Below are 19,898 nucleotides of genomic sequence, written 5' to 3' on the forward strand. Positions count from 1 at the left end.
TATGTGTGGGTTCTCTCCGGGTACTCTGGCTTCCTCCACCATCCAAAAACATGCATGTTAGGTTCATTGGTGTCTGTCACGAGTTTTGATTCATGTCTTGTGTCGTCATTTCCTGTTTTATTTTGAAATCACTAACTTCCTCTTGTTTCAAGTGTCTCATTGTCTTCCCTGATTTCAAAGTGTTTCCACCTGTTCCCCTTGGTTCCTCATGTGGTCAAATAGTCTGCATCTCCCTTGTCTTGTGCCAGTGTGTTGTCTCTGTCATGAGCTTCATTACTCGCGTCTTGATCAACAGTGGTCACAGCCATAGTTTCCTCGAGCCTGAAGTCGAGCGATCCTCCTTAAGAGCTATCTTTGTTGTAAGTTCTCCATAGCCATAGTTAATTTATCACCATAGCCTGTTTTGTTCCTCCCTTTTGGAGTGATTTTGATATGTTAATGTTTCATAGAAACCTCCATTAGTGGAGCGATTTGCGTTTTGTTCTTTAAGATCTGTCACGTTTCAAGTCAAGTTTATAGTTAAAGTTTCATAGTGCCTCGGTTGTTAAGACAACGTTCTTTGTTTAAAATCGCCTCAATAGGAGAGCATGAGTTTGTTTGTTATTGTTATTGCCTTTATGTTTTCCTCCAGTGAGGAGAGAGTTATTTTGATCATTTTTCATAGCGGCAACCATATCCATTTCCCAACCATAACCATTTCCCCAACCATAGTTATTGTGGAGAGCGCTTTAGGAGTTTCACAGCCTTTTCCTTTGCTCTGACTGGAGATCCTCCTGCTGATTGTTAAAAATAAAACCTTGATTCTGAACTGACCCTGTGTGTGTGTGTGTGTGTGTGTCTGTGTGTGTGTGTGTGTTGTACACTTTCATTTTATGTTATTTACATTCATGAATAACAAGTATATCCTTTGGCCCATCTAATTTAAATGTCAGTTTGATTCAAAACGCATTGTTTGTCTTTCAAAGGATAAGTTCAACAATAGAACATGCAGCAATACATCAATTAAAGTACGTTCAATAACGGGTGAAAAGTCAAAATTACAGATTAATTCATGAGTTTGTCAATTTGACCAGTTATTCAGTGTAAGCTTCCTAAATAATCTTGAGGTCCTTACAAGACCAAGTTTGTAACCTTGGAGTGTTGATAGACTCAGATCTGACTTTCAGCAGCCACATCAAAGCTGTCACCAAGGCAGCTTTTTACCAACTCAGAAACATCAACAGAATTAAAGGTTTTCTCTCCCAAAAAGACCAGGAGAAACTCATCCATGCATTCATCTCCCGTAGACACGATTACTGTAATGGTCTTTTAACTGGACATCCCAAGAAGAGCATTAAATAAATATTAAATAAAGCCTACTGATGGTTTACAAATCTCAGAACGGTTTAGGCCCAAAATACATTTATGATGTGTTCAGAGAATATAAACCCAGCAGAGCTCTTAGATCCAAGGACTCAGGTCAGCTGGTCCAGTCCAGAGTCCAGACTAAACCTGGAGAAGCAGCATTTAGCTGCTATGCTGCAAACAAGTGGAACAAACTGCCAGAGGAGATTAAACTGTCACCAAATGTAGATTGACATATGCTTCTTCAACTCCCTGCTGGAATACTTTTATTTAATGTAAAGCACTTTGAATTGTTTTGAACATGAAATGTGCTACAAATAAACTTGACTTCACTATTTCAGGGTTTTAATTTATCGAGAGGGGTCTGGCTACAGACCTCCAGTCTCAGGCTGCCTCCAGTGTCAGGACTGGAAATAACAAACTTTTTGTGCGTCTCTTCAAAGAGTTCGGCGTATAACCACATTGCGCGTAAAAAAGAAAAGGAGAAGAACATTTATTGCCGCCAATTGATTTCCGTTTGGACAACAGTAAGTAACAAAATCTGTACATATAGATATAGACATAGGCTCCAGCAGACCCCGTGACCCTGCAAAGGATAAAGCAGGTATAGAGAATGGATGGATGGATATAGACATAAACACGCACCATATGTTTGCCGTTTTACTAGCCGCCTTACGCAGGCTAATTACCGAATGCTACTAACATGGATGGGTTGTAATATTTTACGATAACGGTTGACTGACGCTCAGGTTATTTGTTGTCTAAATTATAACTATATGGACAGGATATTAAGTTTTTATATCCTTCATTCCACTCGTTTTATACTTTTACCAATTGAAATACATATATTTTAACTGCACTTTTTCTGTATTATGTAGACGCATCCTTCAATCTATGAGGAGGGTAGAGGGTTTAAGGTGGAACGCTGCACAGCTTGTTGTAAGCTGTTCCACTGCCCCCTTTGCCCCAAATACAAACCCAGCCAACGAGCCAAGCTTCAGCAGCACCTCGATGTTCACACAAAAAATGCTATTATATTCAAAGGTATGGATTTGTGTATGTCTGTTTCTTTGTGTACTCTCATGTATTGTTGGCTAATTTAAACTTTTCTTTACTTGCTCTTAGATAAAAAGATCTGCAAGTGCAATGTGAACTGCAGAACTACAGGGCACTTTCATTGCCCTATATGCAGCAAATCAATTATAAGAAGAACTGACATGGAAAGACACCTGGAGGCTTGCCAGGGTGCTACTGAAGCTGCTGGCCCATCAAAACAAAATGCAGACTTACCTGCCACACCCTCCCCCCGTCTTTCACCATCCACCGTTCCACCTGTCTCCCCCATTTTAATTGTTCCTCCTCCCCAACCAGATATAAAGGTGCATGCTGTTACATCTACCTCCACACCTTCTGCCAACCCTTCCTCTGGAGAGACACATGTATGTACTGCCCAGGAGACAACACAGCTATTTCTCCAGAAGAAGGTGCAATGTCCTCATTGCAAACTGGTCTGCCATAAAAATAATTTGGCTAAACATATACAAAGGAAGCACAGTAAGAAGAGGGATATAACAGTGAGCACATTGAAGAGTGTTTGTTTGGATGCCACACATGGGATATCTGCAGTCCAAAAAGCAAGGCATGGCTTTTCTGTTCCTATTCTTGTCCAAAAAAAGCTGGGGCCACCAGCATAAGGTGCAGTGTGAAGACTGCAGACAATGTCATTTAATGCCATTAAGAAGTGGGAAGCCAGTGTGAACACATCTGTTCACTTGAACATTGCACAGAAATTGCAACAGAAGAATGGCTCAAGGAAGAAGTGCTGTCCAAGATGGTCGAGTTGAAATTTTTTGGTGATGCTAAGAAGGCAACGTGCATAAAAAGACAAAAAATTTGCCCTGAACGCCCATGTCCCTCTCTGTGTGGAAGTGTCATTTGAAAAGGACCCTAAGAAATCTTGCTTTTCAGTCTATGAGCCGACTTTGCATCATTACAGTCGCCTTGGGAGGGTGATGGTAACATACAACTCACCAGCTAACATACGGTACTGTCCTTGTGCTAAACCTAGATTGTCCTATGTCCACAAGGACATTAGCAAGTGGTATCTATTTCAGACAAACCTGGATGTGTTCAGAACAGAGATTGCCCAAATTACACCCCAACAGCAACAAGGCACTGTGTATCCACCAGCTGCTGAGAACTTGAAGCAGCTTGTTCACTACATCTACAGGCATAAAAAGCTTCCAGCCAGCCTCCCAGGTGACCTTGTAAAACCAAGGGCAAGTTACAGTATGGAGTTGCACCCAACAGTGACCACTTGCACCATCTGCCTGGGGTCAGTACAACTTGATGAGTCAAAAATCATCTCCAAAAATGCCAGGATAATCACCATCAATGGTGTAGTTGAACGTAAGTTATTAATATCTCTCCTCATTTTATGAAAGATTTCTGAATGCAGCATTGTTCATTAATCAAAATCTTGTCACATCAGAAGTTTACACCAAATACTAAAACATTTTGATTGAAAAAGCAAGATCTTTAAAAATGTTTCTATTTCAATTGTTTTATGAGATGTATCTGTAGAAAGTCAGCAGAGTGGGTGGAAACAAACCAACATTTGTTTTCATCCAAGGTGGAGTTGCCCAGTTCACTAACAATGGGAGAGGAGGAAATGGCAGAAGCTGTAACGCAGTATGCCAGACTTTGGTCTGAGGAAGAATGTTCCAAGACTGATGAACTGGAGGAAGATGACATCCGGGAACCATTCAAGTTCACCTTCTCCACAATCGAGGACATGTGGCTGTTTTGTGCTGAAATTTGTGATAAACGGGGATACTTGGCATATTGTGAATGTGAAAAGGAATAGTTGCAGTCAATAAAGCTTAGCTGCAACCACTACTTTTTACATTCACAGGACTGATTAAGAACATATTGTTTATAGTGTATATTTTTATTTTCATTATTTGTAAATAAACCTCTGTTGAAAACATGCAAACCGGTGTCTCGGGTTTAATCTGTGGCTTGGGAGTGAAGAAGGTATCCACTCGTTCATGTCATTCCTTAGGTTCGTCTAGCCGGGGCATAACAGTTGAGATTACTTTAGTATAACCCTCTGAGCAGACATAAAATACATTTGTCATCAAGCTCAATGTTTTTACATGGACTAATGTCATTAAACTATAGGCTATAAATGGAGTTTATTTTTGACAATTGATGTAGGCTAATGCAATAATAATGCTGGTAGACTTATAATGCAACGTATAAATTCATGTTTCTCGTGTTAGTGTTGCTTATTTTAAAATTAATTCAACAATAATACATCAACAACAACATGAATAAATCAACAACAAAGCGGCTTCTTCCAAAAGTGTGTATACAGTTTTATTATGAAGTTTCTTGTGCATAAGAGATCGTCAGATAACCTGATCATCAGTCAACCGTTAGCATAACTTATGTATTACAAACCATCCACATTTGGTATTAATATTCAGCAATTTGCAAACATAACCCATGTCCTGACACTGGAGGCGGCCTGAGAGTGGAGCTTGCACCGGAGCCTGCACCGGAAGCAGCCTCACACTGGAGGTCTGCATAAAAAGTTTTTTATTTTGGAGGTCTGCCCAAAAAGCATTTTATTTTAGAGGTTTGCTTTTGTAGTGTCTGATGTTTACCACCTGTGCAAAGTTGCCTTGGGAAAATGATAAGAAGTCTGGTAATTGCCATCTGTGTAAGGGAGTTATGGATATAAATCAGGACATTTTGAGAATAACATACTCCCCAGTCAGTTTGTCCAAGAATAGGCTCAAAATTACGCACACACCATGTCCGGGCTTTGTGCTTAGTGATGGGAACATGCAACATCTTCAAGGTCACTAGGAACAGGCAGATGCTAACGAAGACCGCACCCTCAGTAAGGAGAGATTTTGGGGAATCCGGGCTTGACACATCTCTCCAGACTTGATGCATCATTCTGTAAATCTGATACGGACCTGGTTGACAATAAAGGTTTCTGTGTTCGACCAAGTCGGTGTCAGCAGAGTTCTTCCTGCATCATCTACACACAGGCTGTTTGAAGGCGACCATCCCCAATACACCACACTTTGTTATTACCTGTCCTGACACTGGAGGCGGCCTGAGAGTGGAGCCTGCACCGGAAGCAGCCTGACACTGGAGGTCTGCAGCAAGAGACTCTCTGATTGATGAGGAAAGTGTTGTTCCTAAAATATCTTTATGACTTGGTCATGAAGTCTAACTCGACTGTTTCTGTTGAGCCTGAATCTATGTCGGTGGCTGTCGCTGTCATTTCTGTGAAACCAAACTTGATTGTCAGTTTGATTTCACGTTTTGTTCCACGTGTCGTGTCAGGTGAGTTAACGACAAAAGAGCTGATTTTTTCAACTTCTCCCTCATCCACATACTGTGGACTTTTTCTCTCTGTGTGATAAAAACTAAATGTTAACGCTGTCTGATCTGCTTCTAATGGATATAAGATGTGTTCTCTGTGTTCATTCCACCCTACATCTTCATCAATTTCCGTCAGTTTCATGAAAATATCCTGACACCAGTCTCCCTCTTTGTTAGTGTATTTCTTGTCTGCTCTGTGCTTTGATGCATCAAATCTCTCAGTGATACCAACCCCGTATGTAAAGGCACTTTTACGAGATGCGACCACTGCTGGGTTTCTTCCAAACTCTACAGCTCCCTTAAGGATGGCTTCCTGAGGCCTAAAAGGACACAGAACTTCACAATGATCAATAAACTCATCAGTAATGTGTTGACGCAGTATCTGGCTTCCAGCATAGCCTCCCACCAACAGAATGTACTCAATTCTAAGATCTTTTTTAAAGATTTCTTCAAGGCTCTCGGTGATGCCCTGCAGACTCTCAGCAAAGAAAGACCTCAGTTTCTGTTTTAAGATTGTGATTGAACCGTCATTCCAGGTTGCACCTTGCACTGGCTCAAAGAACTTTTCTATAGCTTTCTTTTTCTGAGCCAGCTGTCCCAGGTTATATGGGCAGCTGAACTCAACATCATCATCATTTCTTTTGAAAATTGTAAAATCATACATAATTTTCTGGACCTCACTTGGATGGTTCTTTTCATATTCATCCCAGACACCATCACAGAATATTTCTTTGAGAAACTCTTTGAATTTCCTATCGACATTTTGTCCACCCTGATCATTTCCAGAGGCCTTATCCAGCTCCTTCAGGGCTCCTCCTTCCTGGACTTCATGCACTGTGATGTCAATAGTTCCACCTGCAACAGACAGATGAAGTGATTTCAACTGACTGATGACAGCAAGGCCACTAAACATAAATTAATGACAAGCATTCTCCGTCCAGACTGGTCTCATCTGTAGTTCCATGATGGTGAATCCAGCTACCAAAAACCCTCAGAACAGGGGCGTCCATCTCTGCCTTCAAGAACCTCTGAAGAATCATCTCTTCAAAGAGCAACTCCTCATCAAACACAGCTAACACCCTAACACACCTAACTTACACTGACACTGGACCTCTGGACCGGTTCTGAATGGATTCTGTCCTTCAAATGGATTCAAACTGATTTAGTCTTCAGTTCTTCCAGTAGAGTTTGTTGTTTTTGTGCTGAAACTCTAACATGCGTGGAAGTTGCTAAATGACTAAATGTAAAATATGAACGCTCGTGGGTTCAATAGTATACTTGAAAATCTTACAGTTAATTAAACGTACCTCCACAGTCAACAACAATGTACTGTGTTCCAGGAGACTGATCCAGTTTGTCTCCTCCCTGATTTTCTGCTATAAAGCCATCAGCTGGAAGCTTCTTACACCAGATTGAGGCTGCCTCTGGTTCCAGTGCAATGATCAGTTTGTCTTCATTTCCTTTGGTCACGATACCTGCCTGGAAGCAAAGAGATGTTATTATGGGTGCCCAATGCCAAAGGCAGGGCACACATATTTCTATTGTGAATACTTATTGTGAGAATGCATTAAGGCATTCTCATTATTGTTTTCCTGTTTCTCTTTTTTGGCACTTAACTACTCCTGCAATCTTTCACCGATTTCAACAATTTTGGTATCAAAACGTTCATCTCCTTCGGGAGATTTATGCTATGACTTTTGGTGTTGATATTTTTTAAACTTTTTAAACTATTTAACTTTTAATTCAAATTTTCCCGTCATTCAAATGAATGGAAATTTCTTTCAACTCTTCAAAAACTTCCTCCTCTTTCCAACCTAACTAGTTCAACATACATTCAGCTGGAGACACCATTCAGACTTTAAAATGTTCACAAGACATTCAGCTATTACCAAATGATTCAGCTTTTTCAAATATTAAGCCACTTTTGAAATATGACAGTTTAAAAAACATGAAAATTTTTGCTCCTTCTTGATTTTTATGAATGAGAAGATTAGAGTGGCACACCGATCATTTTAACTTTTTCTTATATTCAAACAAATTCCTCTAACTTTAATACTGTTTAACTCAGATAAACAAATTATACCTTAAAATGTAGGTACACTTGTCCTCTTTCAGCTGATGTAACTACTAAAGAGCTCACATTTACAGAATTTCAGCTCTGAGCCTTGAAGCGAGAGAAACCTTTCAATTTCTCTCACTAACTCCAATGGAAATTTGGTGGAACGCCAGAGACAGGTTCAACTGTGTTCAACTCGCTGCTGTTTAAATTTTTTTCACTCCATTGAAATAAAAAATACATTGCCGCGTTCCTCCAAGCCTTCTGCTTCTTACGGTCTTCAAATTATTTTCCTCGCTCTTCCAGTTTTCTCACAGGAGGTCATAGTATCCAAAAATGCAATTTCTGCAGGTTACACAGGGAGAGAGCTCGTTAAGATGCAGCTGTTGACAAACATTGCTATCACTGATGACATCACTCTTCCACTCCCTGCTGTATATTACACTGAAGCCATTTTAACTATTAATCACTTGATTTCTGATAAATTTCCACTAGATTCAGCTTTTTGAGCATGTTCAACTAATCCCATTCAGCTACTTTTCTGCCTTCTTAAAGCTCCCGCTCCTTTCAAAAAGACATTTCAGGCCTTTTGAAACTGCAGCAAATTGCTTTTTACTAATATTTCAACTGCACATTTTTCCTCAAAAATTTTTAACCTTTCAACTTCTTCAACTAACACTTCTGCAGTTTTTTCCAAAAGGTTTAAATGATTCCACTATTTTATTTTCATCTTCACTGCTTCAACCAGGATTTCAGCAACTTGCTTTCTGCTAAACTTTCACTATTTTTAGTTTTAGAAATGTCACACTTTAGAAATGTCAAGACTTTTCACTTATTACCTGCTTGAAATCCTTTTGTTGTTTTTAACCCTTCAGCTTTTCTTTGCTGACAGTTACTCCAGCCAACATGGCGGCGCTATTGTAAAAGCTTTATAACAGCCTGTGTTCACTCATGTTTTCCATGATTCAAAACAGATTAACAGGTTCATGCCAGCCCCTGATTAGACAAATGCGCGCGATGGTGCGCACTAAGTCATGTTTTCCATTAATCTGAACAGATTCATAGGTTCATGCCAGCCCCTGATGAGACAAATGCGCGCAATAGCGCGCACTAACTCATAAATTTTCATTAATCTGAACAGATTAACAGGTTCATGGCAGCTGCTGACGAGACAAATCCGTGCGATAGCGCGCACTAACTCATAAATTTCCATTATTCAGAACAGATTCATAGGTTCATGCCAGCCCCTGATGAGACAAATGCTCGCGATAGCGCGCACTAACTCATGTTTTCCATTATTCAGAACAGATTAACAGGTTCATGCCAGCCCCTGATGAGACAAATGCGCGCACGAACTCATAAATTTCCATTATTCAGAACAGATTCATAGGTTCATGCCAGCCCCTGATGAGACAAATGCTCGCGATGGTGCGCACTAAGTCATGTTTTCCATTAATCTGAACAGATTAATAGGTTCATGCCAGCCCCTGATGAGACAAATGCGCGCACGAACTCATAAATTTCCATTATTCAGAACAGATTAACAGGTTCATGCCAGCTGCTGACGAGACAAATCCGTGCGATAGCGCGCACTAACTCATAAATTTCCATTATTCAGAACAGATTCATAGGTTCATGCCAGCCCCTGATGAGACAAATGCTCGCGATAGCGCGCACTAACTCATGTTTTCCATTATTCAGAACAGATTAACAGGTTCATGCCAGCCCCTGATGAGACAAATGCGCGCACGAACTCATAAATTTCCATTATTCAGAACAGATTCATAGGTTCATGCCAGCCCCTGATGAGACAAATGCTCGCGATGGTGCGCACTAAGTCATGTTTTCCATTAATCTGAACAGATTAATAGGTTCATGCCAGCCCCTGATGAGACAAATGCGCGCACGAACTCATAAATTTCCATTATTCAGAACAGATTAACACGTTCATGCCAGCCCCTGATTAGACAAATGCGCACGATAGCGCGCGCTAACTCATAAATTTCCATTATTCAGAACAGATTAACAGATTCATGCCAGCCCCTGATGAGACAAATGCTCGCGATAGCGCGCACTAACTCATAAATTTCCATTATTCAGAACAGATTAACAGGTTCATGCCAGCCCCTGATTAGACAAATGCGCACACTAACTCATAAATTTCCATTATTCAGAACAGATTAACAGGTTCATGCCAGCTGCTGACGAGACAAATGCGCGCGATGGCGCGCACTAACTCATAAATTTCCATTATTCAGAACAGATTAAAAGGTTCATACCAGCCCCTGATTAGACAAATGCGCGCACTAACTCATAAATTTCCATTATTCAGAACAGATTAACAGGTTCATGCCAGCCCCTGATTAGACAAATGCGCGCGATAGCGCGCACTAACTCATAAATTTCCATTATTCAGAACAGATTAAAAGGTTCATGCCAGCCCCTGATGAGACAAATGCTCGCGATAGCGCGCACTAACTCATGTTTTCCATTATTCAGAACAGATTAACAGGTTCATGCCAGCCCCTGATTAGACAAATGCGCACACTAACTCATAAATTTCCATTATTCAGAACAGATTAACAGGTTCATGCCAGCCCCTGATGAGACAAATGCTCGCGATAGCGCGCACTAACTCATGTTTTCCATTATTCAGAACAGATTAACAGGTTCATGCCAGCCCCTGATTAGACAAATGCGCACACTAACTCATAAATTTCCATTATTCAGAACAGATTAACAGGTTCATGCCAGCTGCTGACGAGACAAATGCGCGCGATGGCGCGCACTAACTCATAAATTTCCATTATTCAGAACAGATTAAAAGGTTCATACCAGCCCCTGATTAGACAAATGCGCGCACTAACTCATAAATTTCCATTATTCAGAACAGATTAACAGGTTCATGCCAGCCCCTGATGAGACAAATGCTCGCGATAGCGCGCACTAACTCATGTTTTCCATTATTCAGAACAGATTAACAGGTTCATGCCAGCCCCTGATTAGACAAATGCGCGCGATAGCGCGCACTAACTCATAAATTTCCATTATTCAGAACAGATTAAAAGGTTCATGCCAGCCCCTGATGAGACAAATGCTCGCGATAGCGCGCACTAACTCATGTTTTCCATTATTCAGAACAGATTAACAGGTTCATGCCAGCTGCTGACGAGACAAATGCGCGCGATGGCGCGCACTAACTCATAAATTTCCATTATTCAGAACAGATTAAAAGGTTCATACCAGCCCCTGATTAGACAAATGCGCGCACTAACTCATAAATTTCCATTATTCAGAACAGATTAACAGGTTCATGCCAGCCCCTGATTAGACAAATGCGCGCACTAACTCATACATTTCCATTATTCAGAACAGATTAACAGGTTCATGCCAGCCCCTGATTAGACAAATGCGCGCACTAACTCATAAATTTCCATTATTCAGAACAGATTAACAGATTCATGCCAGCCCCTGATTAGACAAATGCACGCGATAGCGCGCACTAACTCATAAATTTCCATTATTCAGAACAGATTAACAGATTCATGCCAGCCCCTGATGAGACAAATGCACGCACTAACTCATAAATTTCCATTATTCAGAACAGATTAACAGGTTCATGCCAGCCCCTGATTAGACAAATGCTCGCGATAGCGCGCACTAACTCATGTTTTCCATTATTCAGAACAGATTAACAGGTTCATGCCAGCCCCTGATTAGACAAATGCGCGCACTAACTCATACATTTCCATTATTCAGAACAGATTAACAGGTTCATGCCAGCCCCTGATTAGACAAATGCTCGCGATAGCGCGCACTAACTCATAAATTTCCATTATTCAGAACAGATTAAAAGGTTCATGCCAGCCCCTGATGAGACAAATGCTCGCGATAGCGCGCACTAACTCATGTTTTCCATTATTCAGAACAGATTAACAGGTTCATGCCAGCTGCTGACGAGACAAATGCGCGCGATGGCGCGCACTAACTCATAAATTTCCATTATTCAGAACAGATTAACAGGTTCATGCCAGCCCCTGATTAGACAAATGCGCGCACTAACTCATACATTTCCATTATTCAGAACAGATTAACAGGTTCATGCCAGCCCCTGATTAGACAAATGCGCGCACTAACTCATAAATTTCTATTATTCAGAACAGATTAACAGATTCATGCCAGCCCCTGATTAGACAAATGCACGCGATAGCGCGCACTAACTCATAAATTTCCATTATTCAGAACAGATTAACAGATTCATGCCAGCCCCTGATGAGACAAATGCACGCACTAACTCATAAATTTCCATTATTTAGAACAGATTAACAGGTTCATGCCAGCCCCTGATTAGACAAATGCGCACACTAACTCATAAATTTCCATTATTCAGAACAGATTAACAGGTTCATGCCAGCTGCTGACGAGACAAATGCGCGCGATAGCGCGCACTAACTCATGTTTTCCATTATTCAGAACAGATTAACAGGTTCATGCCAGCCCCTGATTAGACAAATGCGCGCACTAACTCATACATTTCCATTATTCAGAACAGATTAACAGGTTCATGCCAGCCCCTGATTAGACAAATGCGCGCGATAGCGCGCACTAACTCATAAATTTCCATTATTCAGAACAGATTAAAAGGTTCATGCCAGCCCCTGATGAGACAAATGCTCGCGATAGCGCGCACTAACTCATGTTTTCCATTATTCAGAACAGATTAACAGGTTCATGCCAGCTGCTGACGAGACAAATGCGCGCGATGGCGCGCACTAACTCATAAATTTCCATTATTCAGAACAGATTAAAAGGTTCATACCAGCCCCTGATTAGACAAATGCGCGCACTAACTCATAAATTTCCATTATTCAGAACAGATTAACAGATTCATGCCAGCCCCTGATTAGACAAATGCACGCGATAGCGCGCACTAACTCATAAATTTCCATTATTCAGAACAGATTAACAGATTCATGCCAGCCCCTGATGAGACAAATGCACGCACTAACTCATAAATTTCCATTATTCAGAACAGATTAACAGGTTCATGCCAGCCCCTGATTAGACAAATGCGCACACTAACTCATAAATTTCCATTATTCAGAACAGATTAACAGGTTCATGCCAGCCCCTGATTAGACAAATGCGCACACTAACTCATAAATTTCCATTATTCAGAACAGATTAAAAGGTTCATACCAGCCCCTGATTAGACAAATGCGCGCACTAACTCATAAATTTCCATTATTCAGAACAGATTAACAGGTTCATGCCAGCCCCTGATGAGACAAATGCTCGCGATAGCGCGCACTAACTCATGTTTTCCATTATTCAGAACAGATTAACAGGTTCATGCCAGCCCCTGATTAGACAAATGCGCGCACTAACTCATACATTTCCATTATTCAGAACAGATTAACAGGTTCATGCCAGCCCCTGATTAGACAAATGCGCGCACTAACTCATACATTTCCATTATTCAGAACAGATTAACAGGTTCATGCCAGCCCCTGATGAGACAAATGCGCGCGATGGTGCGCACTAAGTCATGTTTTCCATTAATCTGAACAGATTAATAGGTTCATGCCAGCCCCTGATGAGACAAATGCGCGCGATAGCGCGCACTAAGTCATGTTTTCCATTAATCTGAACAGATTAATAGGTTCATGCCAGCCCCTGATGAGACAAATGCGCGCGATAGCGCGCACGAACTCATAAATTTCCATTATTCAGAACAGAATAACAGGTTCATGCCAGCCCCTGATTAGACAAATGCGCGCGATAGCGCGCACTAACTCATAAATTTCCATTATTCAGAACAGATTAACAGGTTCATGCCAGCCCCTGATTAGACAAATGCGCACACTAACTCATAAATTTTCATTAATCTGAACAGATTAACAGGTTCATGGCAGCTGCTGACGAGACAAATGCGTGCGATAGCGCGCACTAACTCATATGTTATCCATTAATTCTGAACAGATTAACAGGTTCATGGCAGCTGCTGACGAGACAAATGCGCGCGGTAGCGCGCACTAACTCATAAATTTCCATTATTCAGAACAGATTAACAGGTTCATGCCAGCCCCTGATTAGACAAATGCGCGCACTAACTCATAAATTTCCATTATTCAGAACAGATTAACAGATTCATGCCAGCCCCTGATTAGACAAATGCGCGCGACAACGCGCACTAACTCATAAATTTCCATTATTCAGAACAGATTAACAGATTCATGCCAGCCCCTGCTTAGACAAATGCACGCGATAGCGCGCACTAACTCATAAATTTCCATTATTCAGAACAGATTAACAGGTTCATGCCAGCCCCTGATGAGACAAATGCGTGCGACAACGCGCACTAACTCATAAATTTTCATTAATCTGAACAGATTAACAGGTTCATGGCAGCTGCTGACGAGACAAATGCGCGCACTAACTCATAAATTTCCATTATTCAGAACAGATTAACAGGTTCATGCCAGCTGCTGACGAGACAAATGCGCGCGATGGCGCGCACTAACTCATAAATTTCCATTATTCAGAACAGATTAAAAGGTTCATACCAGCCCCTGATTAGACAAATGCGCGCACTAACTCATAAATTTCCATTATTCAGAACAGATTAACAGGTTCATGCCAGCCCCTGATTAGACAAATGCGCACACTAACTCATAAATTTCCATTATTCAGAACAGATTAACAGGTTCATGCCAGCCCCTGATGAGACAAATGCTCGCGATAGCGCGCACTAACTCATGTTTTCCATTATTCAGAACAGATTAACAGGTTCATGCCAGCCCCTGATTAGACAAATGCGCGCGATAGCGCGCACTAACTCATAAATTTCCATTATTCAGAACAGATTAAAAGGTTCATGCCAGCCCCTGATTAGACAAATGCGCGCAATAGCGCGCACTAACTCATAAATTTCCATTATTCAGAACAGATTAACAGGTTCATGCCAGCCCCTGATTAGACAAATGCGCGCGATAGCGCGCACTAACTCATAAATTTCCATTATTCAGAACAGATTAAAAGGTTCATGCCAGCCCCTGATTAGACAAATGCGCGCAATAGCGCGCACTAACTCATAAATTTTCATTAATCTGAACAGATTAACAGGTTCATGGCAGCTGCTGACGAGACAAATCCGTGCGATAGCGCGCACTAACTCATAAATTTCCATTAGTCAGAACAGATTCATAGGTTCATGCCAGCCCCTGATGAGACAAATGCTCGCGATAGCGCGCACTAACTCATGTTTTCCATTATTCAGAACAGATTAACAGGTTCATGCCACTCCCTGATTAGACAAATGCGCGCACTAACTCATAAATTTCCATTATTCAGAACAGATTAACAGGTTCATGCCAGCCCCTGATGAGACAAATGCTCGCGATAGCGCGCACTAACTCATGTTTTCCATTATTCAGAACAGATTAACAGGTTCATGCCAGCCCCTGATGAGACAAATGCGCGCACGAACTCATAAATTTCCATTATTCAGAACAGATTAACAGGTTCATGCCAGCCCCTGATTAGACAAATGCGCGCGATAGCGCGCACTAACTCATAAATTTTCATTAATCTGAACAGATTAACAGGTTCATGGCAGCTGCTGATGAGACAAATGCGTGCGATAGCGCGCACTAACTCATATGTTTTCCATTAATCTGAACAGATTAACAGGTTCATGCCAGCCCCTGATTAGACAAATGCGCACGATAGCGCGCGCTACCTCATAAATTTCCATTATTCAGAACAGATTAACAGGTTCATGCCAGCCCCTGATGAGACAAATGCGCGCGATAGCGCGCGCTAACTCATATGTTATCCATTAATTCTGAACAGATTAACAGGTTCATGGCAGCTGCTGACGAGACAAATGCGCGCGGTAGCGCGCACTAACTCATAAATTTCCATTATTCAGAACAGATTAACAGGTTCATGCCAGCCCCTGATTAGACAAATGCGCGCGATGGTGCGCACTAAGTCATGTTTTCCATAAATCTGAACAGATTCATAGGTTCATGCCAGCCCCTGATTAGACAAATGCGCGCGATAGCGCGCACTAACTCATAAATTTCCATTATTCAGAACAGATTAACAGGTTCATGCCAGCCCCTGATTAGACAAATGCGCGCGATAGCGCGCACTAACTCATAAATTTTCATTAATCTGAACAGATTAACAGGTTCATGGCAGCTGCTGACGAGACAAATGCGTGCGATAGCGCGCACTAACTCATATGTTTTCCATTAATCTGAACAGATTAACAGGTTCATGCCAGCCCCTGATTAGACAAATGCGCACGATAGCGCGCGCTAACTCATAAATTTCCATTATTCAGAACAGATTAGCAGGTTCATGCCAGCCCCTGATTAGACAAATGCGCGCGATAGCGCGCACTAACTCATAAATTTTCATTAATCTGAACAGATTAACAGGTTCATGCCAGCCCCTGATGAGACAAATGCGCACGATAGCGCGCGCTAACTCATAAATTTCCATTATTCAGAACAGATTAACAGGTTCATGCCAGCCCCTGATTAGACAAATGCGCGCGATAGCGCGCACTAACTCATAAATTTTCATTAATCTGAACAGATTAACAGGTTCATGCCAGCCCCTGATGAGACAAATGCGTGCGATAGCGCGCACTAACTCATAAATTTCCATTATTCAGAACAGATTAACAGGTTCATGCCAGCCCCTGATTAGACAAATGCGCGCGATGGTGCGCACTAAGTCATGTTTTCCATAAATCTGAACAGATTCATAGGTTCATGCCAGCCCCTGATTAGACAAATGCGCGCGATAGCGCGCACTAACTCATAAATTTCCATTATTCAGAACAGATTAACAGGTTCATGCTAGCCCCTGATTAGACAAATGCGCGCGATAGCGCGCACTAACTCATAAATTTTCATTAATCTGAACAGATTAACAGGTTCATGGCAGCTGCTGACGAGACAAATGCGTGCGATAGCGCGCACTAACTCATATGTTTTCCATTAATCTGAACAGATTAACAGGTTCATGCCAGCCCCTGATTAGACAAATGCGCACGATAGCGCGCGCTAACTCATAAATTTCCATTATTCAGAACAGATTAACAGGTTCATGGCAGCTGCTGACGAGACAAATGCGTGCGATAGCGCGCACTAACTCATATGTTTTCCATTAATCTGAACAGATTAACAGGTTCATGCCAGCCCCTGATGAGACAAATGCGCACGATAGCGCGCGCTAACTCATAAATTTCCATTATTCAGAACAGATTAACAGGTTCATGCCAGCCCCTGATTAGACAAATGCGCGCGATAGCGCGCACTAACTCATAAATTTTCATTAATCTGAACAGATTAACAGGTTCATGCCAGCCCCTGATGAGACAAATGCGTGCGATAGCGCGCACTAACTCATATGTTTTCCATTAATCTGAACAGATTAACAGGTTCATGCCAGCCCCTGATTAGACAAATGCGCACGATAGCGCGCGCTAACTCATAAATTTCCATTATTCAGAACAGATTAACAGGTTCATGCCAGCCCCTGATTAGACAAATGCGCGCGATAGCGCGCACTAACTCATAAATTTTCATTAATCTGAACAGATTAACAGGTTCATGCCAGCCCCTGATGAGACAAATGCGCGCGATAGCGCGCGCTAACTCATATGTTATCCATTAATTCTGAACAGATTAACAGGTTCATGGCAGCTGCTGACGAGACAAATGCGCGCACTAACTCATAAATTTCCATTATTCAGAACAGATTAACAGGTTCATGCCAGCCCCTGATTAGACAAATGCGCGCGATGGTGCGCACTAAGTCATGTTTTCCAGAAATCTGAACAGATTCATAGGTTCATGCCAGCCCCTGATTAGACAAATGCGCGCGATAGCGCGCGCTAACTCATATGTTATCCATTAATTCTGAACAGATTAACAGGTTCATGGCAGCTGGTGACGAGACAAATGCGTGCGATAGCACGCACTAACTCATGTTTCCATTACTTTCAACACATCAGTTGTGATAATAGGTTCATGCCAGCCGCTGACTCATATGTTTTCCATTATTCTGAACAGATCAACTGGGCCTTATGTGTCGAAAGCAGGCTGATTTCACCAGAACAATATCAACCAATAACAACCACAATATCATATTTAAGACTGGATTTGAAGTATCTGGCAACTAGCAGCTCTCTCAGTCTCTCTGTGTCTGTGTGTGGACGGGCAGAAGACGGGCAGCAGCTTGGCACCCATCAAAATTTCTTCAGAAATTTTCTAGTTTTCATTATTTCTGATAATCAAAGTCATTACATTGCAGATGTATTATTTATGAGCATCATCAGGTCATCCAGAACGCTGCTGCTAGTTTTAACCAGGACTAAGAGATCTGAACACATCACACCAGTTTTAAAGTCTTTACTCTGGCTTCCAGTCAGTCACAGAATAGATTTTAAAGACTGCTGATGGTTTACAAATCCCAGAATCGGTGATATGTTCAGAGAATATAAACCCAGCAGAGCTCTTAGATCCAAGGACTCGGGTCACCAAATGTAGACATTTTTAAATCCAGGTTAAAAACAGTTCTTTTCTCATGTGTCTAAGCATGAAATCTGCACGGTATCTTTTAACTTATCCAGACTGTTGCTTGTTTTTATTCATTCTAATTATTTTATTTCTTTCTATTTATATTCTTTTACATAGTTCTAATGCTTTCCCGCTCCCCGCTGCAATGCTTTACTTTTATGTAAAGCACTTTGAATTGTTTTGTACATGAAAAATGCTACAGATAAATTTGACTTTTGACTTTATCTGTAGTTTTACCTCAGTTGCAGCCTCTCTCATGAACTGCTTTGCTGAAGGATCCCAGATGGCAGGTACAGTCAGCACCCAGGTGAAGTCTGAGGTGAGGAACTTCTTCTTTACTTTGGCACTGATGGTTTTCAGCGCATCGTCCTTCAGGAATCTCAGAGCTTCTATAAATACTTTCAGGGCTGTCATTGACTTCCCATTGGCAGCTTTAATCGTCATATTATTGTTGAGTTTCTGGATATTAATGACAAATATAATATTGTTAGACAATAAGGATTTTTAACGTCATGTGAAAGAAGTCTTGGAATGAAAAAGTTAATGTTGGAGACAACTATGTTTCTCTTAATGTTAGTTTTCCTCAGTCAGAACTTTGTTCAATCGTGTATTTAAAGCTGAACAGTTTGTTGTATCATGAATATATGAAATAGTTTTAACAAAAACACGTTTAATAATCCACATTTTTACTCACTTTTCCATAGAGGGACATCTTGAAGCTTTCAAAGAAGAACTTTTTTCTTGCTTCGTCATCCTTCATTTTAACATAATCTGTTTTGGCTTCATAACCAAAGCTGATAAATTCTTCATGTTCATCAAACAGAATGCAGGTTGGAGTTTTTGGGGTCTCCAGTCCAACCTCTTCGCCCCAGATCTTCAAATGGGGGGCAATTTCTTCTTCTCTGGATGTCAAATTGAAGGCGTATCCACTGTAAGCTGTGCCAAAGTCTATTGCTATGATGTAAGAATCACCCATTGTGGGAACAGGACCGGCTTGTTGACTTGAGGAAAAGAATGAAGACACTAAACGTTGGAGCATATTTATCACCTGGGGAGGCATGGCTCACTGAAAGTCCACCCCCTGCTGAAGAGACGGTTGCATAAGTGATAGTATAACACTGCTGAACAATTTCAGTTTGGATAAGAGCAACAACGGAGAGAGACAACACACACTGAGCTGCAGGTAAATACGTTACATCCCTAAAAAAAATAACTTTGATCTATCAGTACTCCCACAGTACAGCTTATTATCATACATTATTATTTCAGTTCAGACAAGGAAGCACTTTCATGATTTAGATTATCTGTGAAACCCAAATAAAAAACTCCACACACCACGATTTGAACTTTTTAACAGATATCAGTTTTTAAAGTGTTGGTCCAACAATACCTGGATAATATAATGTAATCTTAAAGTTCTGTGGTAAATTAAACAGGAGATCCACTGCCACTGATCTGACTGAGCTCAGTGTTTGTTCAGTCAATATGTCTTA

The 19,898-nt window shown here is 41.3% G+C and overlaps 2 protein-coding genes across 2 annotated transcripts in view; both read right to left on the reverse strand.

The window, feature by feature from the left end:
- Positions 1-19,898, reverse strand: part of clec14a (C-type lectin domain containing 14A) — a 483,122-nt gene that overhangs the window by 24,323 nt on the left and 438,901 nt on the right. The window lies entirely within an intron of this gene.
- LOC140270150 (heat shock 70 kDa protein 12A-like) lies at positions 5,544-19,402 on the reverse strand. Its single transcript, XM_072365247.1, has 4 exons — positions 19,100-19,402; positions 18,643-18,864; positions 7,056-7,227; positions 5,544-6,603 (listed from the first exon to the last, which is right to left on the reverse strand). Exons 1-4 carry the CDS (start codon positions 19,379-19,381, stop codon positions 5,573-5,575), a joined length of 1,707 nt encoding a protein of 568 aa, XP_072221348.1. The 5' UTR covers positions 19,382-19,402; the 3' UTR covers positions 5,544-5,572.

The sequence above is a fragment of the Leuresthes tenuis genome, unplaced genomic scaffold (assembly GCF_036924035.1).
Source record: "Leuresthes tenuis unplaced genomic scaffold, fLeuTen1.0.hap1 SCAF_15, whole genome shotgun sequence".
Lineage (NCBI taxonomy): Eukaryota > Metazoa > Chordata > Actinopteri > Atheriniformes > Atherinopsidae > Leuresthes > Leuresthes tenuis.